The 12,427-nt window shown below is 50.4% G+C and overlaps 1 protein-coding gene across 7 annotated transcripts in view; it reads left to right on the forward strand.

Moving 5' to 3' along the window:
• The window catches only part of LOC308070819 (rho GTPase-activating protein 39-like), a 67,513-nt gene extending 55,569 nt beyond the window's left edge, over nt 1–11,944 (forward strand). For all 7 annotated transcript variants that reach the window (XM_080405403.1, XM_080405405.1, XM_080405404.1 and 4 more), the window contains 5 exons: nt 5,452–5,525; nt 7,005–7,204; nt 8,083–8,174; nt 8,739–8,908; nt 9,329–11,944. In XM_080405403.1, the coding sequence (XP_080261529.1) occupies nt 5,452–5,525; nt 7,005–7,204; nt 8,083–8,174; nt 8,739–8,908; nt 9,329–9,523 (731 nt within the window). In that variant the 3' untranslated portion in view covers nt 9,524–11,944. The remainder of the gene's footprint in view (nt 1–5,451; nt 5,526–7,004; nt 7,205–8,082; nt 8,175–8,738; nt 8,909–9,328) is intronic.
• The last annotated feature ends 483 nt before the right edge of the window (nt 11,945–12,427 follow it).

Below are 12,427 nucleotides of genomic sequence, written 5' to 3' on the forward strand. Positions count from 1 at the left end.
TTTACATCATGTGGCCTTGGTGTTTTTAATCTGGGAGAGCTGGAGTCCAGCTTCCTGCATTGCTTAGCCTTACCTGATGCCAGCAGGCAGGTGTGTGAAACACGGACACCACAGCTTTGCTGTCCTGCAGTGCCTTCCTTGTGTCACTGCTCCTCTGAGGCAGCTGCAAGCCTGGGAAGTGACTGAGGAGGCCCTTTGGTTGCAGCCCCTCCAATAAAAGTGTCTTTTGCTTCTCTGTCTCCAGTGGCATTCAGAGCAGAGACCTGAAATTGCACAGAGGGATTATATTTGTGATAGGGTTATGTCTTTTTGCTTTCTTGTTCAGGCCCAGGAGAGGTCAGCTCATTCTGAGCCTTTGAAAAGTCATTTTGCATGTACTTAGACGGACTTTGAGCTCTTTATGGGACAACTCCCTGGAGATTGCTCTGTGCAGGGCATGCTCTGTCTGTGGGCTGAGCAGGTTCTTTTGTGCAATTGCTTGTCTGTATTGCATGTGCTGGAGTTGTGCTTAGGAAGACAGAGGTAGTTTTTACCTAAAAGTAAGTTTTAAATTAATTATGTATAGGTATATGAAAGTGCACCACGATAACTTCATAAAGTTTCCAGAACGAAAGTCAGAAGTGCCTGTGTGGCCTCAGCTGGGGCTCTGGTGACAGGTCACACACTGTTCCCTTTGCTGGACTGTGTCTGCTTTCTGGCACACAGAAGACAGTGAACTGGCAGTGAATGTGGGCTTTAGAATAAATGAGCTGGTTTGCAGGTTCCTGCTGGCTTCTGCAAAGATGGCAAGGGGCACAGCAAAGGAGGCAGGAGGGCTAGCAGGTCACTTAAACCAGCTTTTTCACAAGCGACCGATAACACTGAGGGTTTTTTCTGGGGCCTGACCTCAGAGCTGCATCTGAAGTAAGGGGAGGTCCTGCAGGAGCATGCCAGGTTCTTTCTGCTGCTGGCAGGAACCGTCCGGCTTTCCCTCGGGATACCTATGTCTGCTCCAGCAGCCCTGCTTGCCAGATGTGTGAGGGGTGAGTAGGATGCAGTTCTCTGACGTTGCAGAGCTGTTGTGAGAAGTTCATTATTAGCTCTGAAATACTTGGATGCTTATGGCTGTAGCAGTAATTTAGCAGACACACAGAGACATCCTTAAGTGCAGAGGCTTGTAAAAAAACACTCGCGTGAGTACATTTACCATCTGACATGCACCCAAAGAAATAGTTTTGAAGTTTCCCATGCTTAATCTTTGTTTTCTAGTGTAATTCTCTTCAAGTAAATGAAATGTGAAGGTGGTGCGAGATCTTTCCATGGATCAATAACCCACTGAAAGGCAGAAGAATAGCAGGTAGAAATAAATGATGTGTTTTCAGAAGGAGTATTGTCTGTTGATCCTGCAGGAATGTAAGCAGGGCTATGGGTCTATACAAGGAAGCAAATAATGAGCTGGCAGCTCAGTGTTGGTACAAAACTATTCAGGATTATAAAAACTAAAGGTGCAGAGGGATCTTGCAAGGGTAACTGAGCAATCAAGCAGCAGAGAAAGTTGTGTCAACAAAAGCAAAGTATTGGACATGGGGGAGATGTCCCTAACTGCATATGCAGCATCAGGCTGCTACGTAGCCGATTCTAGGAAAAAAAGACATTTTGCAGCCCATATATGAATTTCCAGAAATGTATACATGGTGCTGGGAAGCAGTTAGAAAACAGGGTTAGAAGCTTGTAGAAAAGAGACAGAGAGCAAATTAACACTTGGCTGTAGTCATACTGTGCCCGCTCCGCACAGTGGTCTCTCCAGGGCTGATGGATGTGGTAGGGGAAGCCTCACAGGAGCTCGACCTGGAGAAGAGGGGGAGAAGGTCAGTGGGTTGAAACAAATGGCAGGTCATCTGTGGGGAAAGCAAGATGAAGAAAATTTCTCGTCATTTATCTCAGCAGAACAGGAAACTGCCCAGTTTTGTTGTGGGCAGCAGGCTTAAGAGCGCTCTGTCCTGAAGCACAAAATAAATCATTAAGAGTCAGCAAAGCAAGCTGTTGTGCAAATTAGGAGCATAAACAGGTTTAGGAGGAAATGGGACAATTCAAAGAAGGGAGGTCTGTCAGTTGATAGTTAATGGTCCAGGTGCAGCACTGCCTCGGGGTATCTCCCACCTGCTGTTAGCCAGGAGATTTTCACAAGGCAATATTAATTTTTGAAACATTATTTCTGTTTCTTATCCTCCTGGTGGCAGATGCAGGCTGGTGACTCATAAGGCCCTTCAGGCTGACAAAGCACAGCATTTCCCGCATAGGGAGTGGTGATGGAGCAGAATTTGGGATGGAGAAGAATGACTGGTGGTGTAGGAAGAGGGGCCAAACCAGTGCAGTAAAATGGGGATGCTTGGGCAGATCAAAGCCAGGAGAGCGGCACTGGTGCAAAGCCCAGCTGAGCTGTTCAGGAGGTGCCTACACCTGTGGGGAAGAGCACAGCAAGATGGGCCCCCAGTCTGAGAGCCTGCACTATGCCAGGCTGATGCCAGTGAGAGGCCACGTTAGATCTGAGAAATACCAAGACAGCAGCTACAGCTGTGCTAAAGTATGTGTCCCGTGGCTAGGTCCTGAATCCACATTGTTTGCTGCATTTTTTAAGGCATTTTTTGGCAGGAGAGTGTTCCGGTAGGTATGTTCTTGCATGTGCCCTGCCTGGATTTTAACTTGTTATAAAAGGAGAGGTTCTTTAAGAAGCTCTTCACATGTGTTTCTAGGCCAGCATATGGAAAAATATTTTCCTTTGCAAACTATTTTTCACTGTGTGGTTTTTTAGTAGTCTTCTGTTCCCAAGCTCCTGGGGCTACTGTGGTACCACAGGAAATAACAGGTCAGCTTGGATTTCACAGATCCATGATGTGCTCAGAGAAGTGGAATTGCCTTTAGTATTAGCCCTTTCCAACCCATGTAGGCAGAGCTGCTCGTTCCTGCACGAAAGGGTGTGAGCTGGGGAGCAGAGGGAGTACCTGGCCCACTTCTTAGGAGAACTGACAATGCACAGTAAGCTAAATGCCAGGAGCCAGTCTCTAGCTGAGCATTTTAAAAGCAGCCAGATGGTTGACTCGGTCGCTGGTTTCAAAGAGTGGAGGCTAAAGCTAAATTCTGCCTCTCCCTCGTGTTTCTCTCTGCAGCTCACTGGTTGCCTCCCAGCTTCTCCACATCTCCTTCACCCATCTCACTCGGCATGTGCCCTGGGAGCCGGGAGCGCTGGTGCTCGGGCAGGTGACTTCCACTGCGTAGCAGGGAGGCTGCACGCTGTGCGTTTAAGGTGTGAGCCCCTGTGGGAGCCATTTGTTCTTTGCCCGCTGTGGCAGTGTGCCGGTCACCCCATTCCTCAGGGCTCCTTCTACTTTTTTGGTGATTCAGGTCCATGGGCAGTAATCAGTCCAGCCCCTTGCATATGGGGCAAGTTTAGTTTTCAGTTTATTTGCCTGAAATTTGGTCAGCTCCACGCACGGCCCCAGCAGTCTCCTGTGGGTCGGAGGCTACAGCTTGGTTGTCACTGGGAGCAGGATGCCTCGCTGCAGACTGTGCATGATGCAGGTTTTAGGTGTTTCCCAGGATCAGGGAACTTTCTGAGAAAGTACAAAACAGGCTTCAAGCAAACATGTCTGGCTGCTGCCCATGCATCAGCCGTGCAGGCTCTTCAATGCAACCAGTTTCTTTGCAAACCTCGTTAAACTCTTAGGGTGATTATGAGTTTCATGGTCTAATTACAGTGTGAAAAAGCATTTCCTATTACTAGTTTTGAATGTGCTGCTTCCTGCGTAATTGTTGTGATGCAGAGCCACAGTCCAGTCTTTTCCCCATTCCCTCCTTTGTGAAGTGGATGCCACTGCAGTGGGGCGTGTAGGTGTGTCTGCGCATTTTAACAACAGAAGCCTTAACCTGGAATAGGGAAGCATCACCAAGCAGCTGACTGGTTTTGTTTTCTTTAATCCTTAAACATTTCCAGTATAAATAATGCCTGGGATTAGCAGGATTTTTGCATATGGGGAATATTTTGCTTTAGATGTTCCCAAGAGAGAAATTCTTAAAACTAACTTTCGTTCCCATTGTCTGCGGGAGTGGGGTATGCTGTTGTACCTCCTTTGGCATTGCTCCACTGTTACGGAGAGGCCTCGCTCCAGCTGTCAAGCAGATTGATTGAAGTGGGGGTGCTTGTTCCGTTGTGGGGAGCCAAGGACTGTGGTTTGTCTGCAGGATGAGAGGAGAACAGGTAAAGCACATCTGTCACCTTTGTGACTTGTAGTTCTGCTTGGGAAGAGCTTGTCCTCCCTGTGCATTGAGAGGATTTGAAGAACTCCAGGCTCCTGACCAGCTTACCTAAGCTGTAGGGTGTGTGAAAGGCTGATCTGAAACACACAGCATCTGACCAGAATGTAGATTTTTAAAAGCCACAAGTATTTTGAACTCTGCTGCAAGCTTTGAGCCTGGCAGGGAATCAAATAAGGCAGATCTATTCACTGCTTTCAGCAAGTAATTTGGACTTGACTCAAAAAAGAACAAAAGGCCAATGGTTTTGGGAAAACTCTCCCAGCAATCAGTGCAAACATTTCTCTTGGGGATTAGCTCTGTGAATCCTGGCTCTGCTCATCCTCAGAGTTCACTGAACCAAACGCAACCGGAGCAGCCATTCTTGCAGAGGGCTGCAGCTTTTGCAGTAAAGTTCCCAAGTTCTGTTGTGTCTGATTTTCATCATATTGCAGAGCATGCCCAAGCCTCACAGTACAAGGTTAGGAGGCTGCAGGCAGAAGAGTGAGGAAGTCTGCAAGGCTTTGAGAAGACGAGAGAGACCCTGCCATCTCCCCACGCCTTGCCTTGCATCCTGAGCTCACTGCTGGTGCTGCCTCTTCAGCCCCACACACCTTTCTGTGCTGCTGTCTCTTTCACTAGCCCAGGACTGCAGTTCTTGAATCATAAGCAATTTGTTTAAAACGCTTTGAAATCTTTCCTGGCAGGAGGCTGGCTCTGCATGCTCCTTAGCTGAGATGTGGCAATATGTAAATACCCAGCCCTGTGTCTGGGAGCCATGTAACTCCAGCCATGATGCTGGGAGCAAGACCTCACTTTTGCATGCACGCCCGGGCTGTGAGTGTTGAGCATGTGCCTTGCATTGAGTCAGGACAGGGTCAGGCTGCCAGTGTAAGAGGTGGAGATCTGCAGGAGCGGGGCTGGGAGGTGCAGAGCTGTGAGCCTTGACTTAGAATACTAATCCCTCCAACCCTAAGCACCAGCTTGCACTGATGCTGCCTGCCATGGGACTGCAGGGCATTTGGTGTGAGGTTTTGACAATCTCTGCCCTGCCCGCACAACAGGCTGTGCAGAAAGGGGTGGCTGTTTATGCTGAACTGCTGCACTGGTGCTCTCTGAAGGGCTCTGGTGTGGTGGGTGCGCAGTGCTGTGGGCTGACCACTTGTTTCTCCTTCCCACCAGGCCTGCCCATCAGCACCTATGCTAAATACTGCTACCGGAAGCTCCAGAAAGTAGCTGTCACCGGAGGCAAAAAGGTGAGCAGCTGCCCCAGCTCCAGGGCCTGTGGACTGTGTGGCAGTTTGCTTCCCAGACCCCAGAGCAGTCAGTCCTGTGGCTCTGGGAATTCACCACTGATTCAGTGATGGTAATAGCAGATAGAGTGAGCGGTGGAGGCTTGCTCAGGGCTTATCTCTCCATGAACCTGTGGGAGAAGGTTGCTGCCCAGGTCCCACCATCCTCCTGGCAGACAGCAACGCAGGCCACGCTGGCAGCTGCGTGGCTGTGTGCTTCCTGGCCTTGGGGACGTGGGGGACAAACCTGATGTTTACTTGTTTCCAGGGTAAGAGGAGCTGTTGGTGCAGGGGATGCCCATCATTTGGTTTCTTCAGGTGAGGGAAGAATCTTTCTCTGCCATAGAGAGCTTGGATGGGCCAGGTCTTGCGGCTGATTTACTGCAGAGTTCCCACTTCAGAAAATCACACAGTGGAGGTGGCTAGCATGGAGGGGAGCCTCGGTGCTCTGCATTATCTGGAAATCCCCCTCTTCCCTTTCCTCTGCATGGGGCTGTGAAAGCTGGCAGGTGGCCTCAGCCTGTCCTAGACCTCATCCTGGGTCTTCAAGCCAGATCCGGTCATCTTTTATTTCTGCAAATCCCTCTGAGGCCTCCCTGCCATCTCGATTCCATGTACAGCAAGCATATAGCTAAAATACCTCAGGAGGGGTGAAGGCCCCTGGCATCCCTGCAGGGATGGGACAGGAAACCTTTGGACACTCATTGCACGCAACTGCGGCCCTGGCAGCTGCCGCTCTCCAAGGGGCTGGTGGGAGCTTGGCCCTGTTGCGTCTCTTGCTTGGATGCAGAGTCACTGCCAAGTAGCCACTGCAGTGGGCAGCCTGGTGCCCCGCTGGCAGCACTCTGCATTTCTCTGAATCTCTGCCAGGAGAGATTCAAAGCCCCTTTCGAGTGTCAGTGTCTTTCAGAAGCAACAGGCCCCAGCATTGGCTTTCTAGAGAGCTTTTGCACCTCTAAGAACAAAGCTTTCCCTGGAGCTGGACATACCTGGAATTCCCTTCTCCAAAGGGCTGTTTTTCAGCTGTCAGCAAGTGGTCATCCAGTGCTGGGCTGGTGTACATGTGCTGACCTCACTATGGCCAGGGGCAGGCTGGGCTCCATTCTTCCACCTGCCATGCCAGCAGGTAGAGCTACAGCTGGAGTTGTGCAGTGTGCAAAACAGCAACAGAATCCCTGCAGAGACAGCCCAAACTCTCCAGAACAGTATTCTGCCAACAGGCAGCAGCTTCTCCACTCCTCTTGGGCCTGATGAGTTGACCCTCCCCTGATTTTAGGAGGTAGAGGCTGCAGAGAGAGAACCATGCTGCCAGGAGGCCAGAAAGGTGTCCACGTACGTGGGTGGTCCTCTCCATCCTGGCCACTCACTACCACTGTCCCTAGGTCACTGTTTCTCTGTGGGCTGGCTGCGCCACAGGTGCACTGAGCTCTCCTCTGTCCTCAGGGCCTCCGTAAACCAACAGTGGAAGAGATAACACATGCCAGGAATGCCATCGTGACTCCATCACTCTTTGGCAGCTCCCTGGAGGAAATCATGCTACGGCAGCAGGACATGTACCCGGGTAACAAGCTGCCCTGGGTGCAGACGCAGCTATCACAGCAGGTGCTGGCTCTGGGAGGAGAACAGACGGAAGGGATTTTCAGGTGAGCTTTTGGGCACTGTATTATTTTTGAGCCACCCACATGTCAGTTCTCAAAACCAAGCAAATACTGGCCTCCACATGCTTCCTCTTCCCTGAGAATAGCACTCTGGCACAGAATGGACAAAACCCCCACCTTTCCCATGTTCAGGAATCACCTCTTAAAGTAGCATTAGCCATTTACATACATTAGTACAGAGGGGACAGCATAGATGTGACTTGAACTATTTAGGAGAGCATGTACACGGGCAAGGCACTGAACTTTCATCAGCTTCAATGCTGGTAGTTGTGGGGAAGAGATAAGCTCTTGGGTCCCTGGCAGAGCCACTCATCAAATGCAGCACATCAGCCTTGATGATGGACCAGACATGAGGAGCTGAGAGACACATAGAATCCATATGGTGAATGTAGGGGATCCTGGTTTGGTGTTGGGTTTTTTTGTTTGGGTTTTGGGTTTGTTTTTTTTTTAATTTAGATTTGTGCTAGGTAGCTAAACTTGATTTAAAGTAGCTAGCAAAAGATTCAACTTTGCCTTGAAAGGGTTTCTAATATCTTGGTATGTTTAGTCAGAGATGCTTCTTATCTTTGGACTGAACATGCTGCAGAGAGGCCTAGTTACAGAAAATAATCACTTCTGAGGACAGAACGATAGTTGATGCCTGAGCTAGTGGGAAGGAGACAAGTGTTTCTTCTACCCCTCACTTTAAAGCTGTGTCTAAAAACAGGCAACCTGTTCTTTGAGGATCTGCTTCTGTAGCTACCACTGGTGTGTGTTCCCTTCTCCCTGGGGCCCCAGAAGCAGATTCAGAGCCACCGGCTGCCACGCCAGGCACATTGCCCTGCTTGCTCTCTAAAGCATCTTTGCTGCATCTCTGTTCGCAGGATACCTGGTGACATAGATGAAGTCAATGCATTGAAGTTGCAGGTGGATCAGTGGAGAATCCCAAGCAGCCTTGGTGACCCAAACATCCCAGGTACGGGAACGAGGCTGGCATGTGTGCTGCAGCCTCAGCCTGGGTACAGTGCAGAGGGGAAGGTACAGGAGCCGCCCAGGAAGTGTGCTGCTGCTTGGGGATGCGTACACAGGGTGTCTTCACCAACTGGGCTCTCAGTCTGTGTATTTCCACTGCCTTTCCAAATACTGCCTATAGAAAAACACCGGGGGCAGTGGGGGAACCTTTGCCTCCAGCTGGCTCTGGCGCAGTCAGGCTGTGCAAGCTAAGCAGCATGCAGAGCAGCTTGGAGTCATTTAGGAGCAGTGCTCTAGCTCCAGGGTCTCATTGTCCTCTCCTTTAGGCAACTTCAGAACCGCTTCCTGGAGGAGCAGGTAGGTAAGAGCTAGCATTTCCCTCTAACTGGCCAGTTTGGCTGCCTGAGCATTTTAGAGCCAAGACTGAAATAAGGTGAAACAGCATGAGTGCAGAATCCCTTCTCTGCCCTCTGTTTCCTGAGACATTGAGTCTTGCTGACAAGTTTTGCCTCTGAAGGTGGTGGGGAGGCCACCAGAGCTGTTCTCATGCACCCTGCTTTCTGCCCAGCCTCTCTTCTCAAGCTTTGGTATCGGGAGCTGGAGGAGCCTGTGATCCCCCAGCAGTTCTACAAAGAGTGTATCAGCAACTACGAGAACCCTGATGCTGCTGTGGCCGTAGTGCAACTTTTGCCGGAGCTCAACAGGCTGGTGCTGTGTTACCTCATACACTTCCTGCAGGTAGGCAGCCCCTGCTGCCAGACAGGAGCCTGGAGCCCGTGGGGCGTGGTTACTGGGAAGGCTGTGGTGGGCAGTCAACAGGTTTTTAGGATCTCTGACGTGTATTTAAGGTGGGATTGATGGAGGGCAGTCTGCTGGCCTTGTCCCTTATAGGAGAAATAAACCATGTTCCTGATCTTGTAGAGCATGGGGCCAGTCTCAGAGGTTGAGATCAGCAAGTTGTTCCCTGTCTGCTGAGGCTCCCACACTGCTGGCTATGTCAGAGCACAGTGGTGGTCTTCTGTGAATGTTTGGCCATTGGGGTATTGACCTTCAGGCAGGGCACATCTCTGCTCTCCTTGCATCTCTTCTTAGGCCATGTGTTTGGAATCTCTTGCCCTTTTCTGCTGCTTCCGCTGAATGTCATCTTCTTATCTGCAGATCTTTGCTCAGCCATCAAATGTGGGCAGAACGAAGATGGATGTGAATAACCTGGCCATGGTGATGGCCCCCAATTGCCTGCGCTGCCAGTCTGATGACCCTCGCATTATCTTTGAGAACACACGCAAAGAAATGTCTTTTCTTCGCATGCTGATAGTGCACTTGGACACAAGCTTCATCAAAGGACTGGTTTGAGCTGCTGGCCCTGGAGTCCAAAACACCGCTCTGGGGAGTTGCTGAGTGCCCAAAGTATTCTCCCCTTCACTTAGGTTTCTTCCATTGTCCTTGTTGTTTATCATACCCTGGGTTAGCCCCTGAGCATCTCCCAGCATATGACCTGGAGGGCAAGGACTAGACACTCTTGGAAGGCTCAGGCTGCCTTCCAAGCAGCACCAGGTAGTCCTTGGACATGCCAGGCCAGATTTAGTGGTTCCTGGCCTTCCAGTGTGAGTCAGAGGGGGGCAGCCCTCCTCAGAGCCACAGAACTGGTTGCTCATTGAAAGGGCTGTGATGTCCATGAGAAATTGCTGCCTGAGGCATTGACACTCTCCATCTCCCTTCTGGAGGCAGAGTTGGCTTTGGGTCGGAGGATATCACTCCTGCATTGCAGCATGAGCTAGTCATGGGTGAGATGCTGCCTATTACTGGGGATAATCCTACTGCTCTGGAGCCAGCCTGGTTCACCTCTGCATACTGTTGGTTGGAGGCATGAGGATTGTTCTGACACCCCATGATGCTGTTGGTAGAGGAGTGTGAAAGTGCAGGGGGTTCGCTGAGGCAGAGTCGTTCCTTGGACTGCCCTGGTCAGTGGGAGCATATTGCAGCTCAGGGAGAGGAGGTGTTTGAACCTCTGCTACTGGTGGCTGGATAGGCAGGCATTCCACAGCTGGGAGCCCTGGCAGGCCAGATCTACATAGCGTCCACCTCGCCTTCTCCTTTAGGCAGCTTCAGAGACACACAGATGGTCAGTGTGTGGGACCAGCCCTTTGCTGAGCTAAACCAGCACACACCTATGCTGGAACCTGACAACAATCAGATAAACAATCTCTTTGGCATCCTCCTAATGAGGGCCGTATCCTCTGGAGGGGTAACCCTAGCGGTCTTGCAGCATCCTTCTGCTACAGGCAGTGTGAGCTGACACCAGCTTTCCTGAATAGCATCTCAGCTGCTCAGAGCAGGCTCCACAGCTCTGGCACCGCCCCTTGCTGGTACCACATCCCTCTCAGACTGCGCTGCCAGGGAACTGAATACCAATTTTGACCACCTTCCTGGTTCAGCCCAGGTCTAAAGGTAGCTGGAAGGTCCCCCAGCAGGTCAGACTGTTGACCTGGAGTCAACTGTGGCACCTGTTCCCACCAAATTCCCACCAGAGTTGCAGAGGGGTTGGGAAGGAAGGGAAGAGAACGGCAAGAGGCAGGTCTGAGTGGCTGATGTGTGATGGAGCCTGCATAGGGATGGTGTGAGGTAGGCAGCTCAGCGTTTTCACTGCTGCTGGTAAATCCCTGCGACTTTCTGTGTGCCCCCAGAAGCAGGGCATGGCAAGGATAGTGTCTTTCAGAGGAAGCACCTGGATTTCCCTGCAGCCTCTGGATTCTATTGCATGTTCCTTAGCAAGCAGCAGATTCTAATTCTGTGGCATCCTGGTGGTACTCTTCCTTTGAAGTGTCTTCCCTGCTGGAGGCAGGGCTGCTGCTGAAAGCTGCATGTTGGGATTACTCATGTGATGCTAAGTCTGCCGGTAGCATCCAAGGTTGCGTTTGCATTTCTGCAGCCCTTTCCCTTTAAAGTGGGGACCTGAGATCATCCTTTCTTGATTGCAGTGGGGACCCAAGCCTTCCTGGCAGTGACATCTGAATCTGTACCAAAATTTTGGGCACAAGGCACCACATGCAGAGAGTGCCCCAAGCCTGCTGGCTGCTTGGATCTCTTAATGTGAATGAGTGGGGTTCCCAGGGCGCGTGTTTGCTTGGATGAACTCCACAGTAGTTCAGTTTGTGCCCAGGTGAACAGGAGTCATGGTTCCTCTCCTTGTACCAGATGCTTCTGTGGTCCAGTGGCCCATTAACTCTTGCTCCCATGTCAGGATTGGCTCTGTCAAACATGCCTTCAAAAATGTTTCACCCACCCATCCCCTCTCATCCCATGCCATCCCAGTGCTTCGAAGCCATTCATCTTGGTTTGGCCTTCTAAAGAACTGAACGATTTGTACTTCAGGTGTGGAGCTACTTTCCCAGAAATGTAGATACAGAGCATTACCAGCTCTGCCACATTGTACTGAAGTTTGAATTGTTGAACAGGCTTGGGATGCTGTGTCCTTCCCTGCCGTGGGCTGGAGCAGCCGTGTGGTGTTTGCCCTCCTTTTTGGGCTGCAGATGCATGTTCCTCACCTGCAGCCAGCCACTGCGTAGGTGATCTAGGTTATTCCTTGCACTTAGTGGTAGCAGTCAATCAAACCATAGGCATCTGCTGCCATTGCAAATGAATGCTTCTTGCCAGGGCTGTAAAATAGGCTAATAAATGACACTGGATATTATTTTCTTTGCCAACAGATTTGTAAATACAAATCAGTAAAGCAGCCTCTTCTCTGTTATGATAATAAATACAATCCGCATGGTTGTCTCTTGTCTTTTTTGTGAATTTCTGAAGCATGATCATGTCCACCTGGAGCTGCAGATTTTAGCATTCACGAGTAACGTTTGGGAATTGGCAGTGACGTAAGCACTTAGAAACCAAACCGTGGGCTGGTTCTGCTGTTCTTAATTAGGCAGCTACTAAGGGGCACTCAATGAAACTTGGAAAAGAATGGGTTAAACCAGAGAAAGGGTAGTACTTGTTTACACTGGATCTTCTGGAGCCTTTCAGAGAAGTTTGTGGGCAATAGGTCCACAAATGGGCAGTCAGAAGATGAGAGGGACACTGCTGATGTCCCTTACCTCGCAGCAGTGGGTGCTGCAAGTGGACTGCACGCACGTGCTTCCCCTTTGTAGTCTGCTGTTGGAGATGTGATTAGACAGGCTGCCAGGCTGACCTACCCGGGACATTTTTATGTTCAGACTGGAGGATTCTCTGATGTTTTCTCCATCCTAGCTCCAGGGAGCA

This window comes from Falco punctatus (genome assembly GCF_963210335.1).
Source record: "Falco punctatus genome assembly, chromosome: 10".
Classification (NCBI taxonomy): Eukaryota; Metazoa; Chordata; class Aves; order Falconiformes; family Falconidae; genus Falco; species Falco punctatus.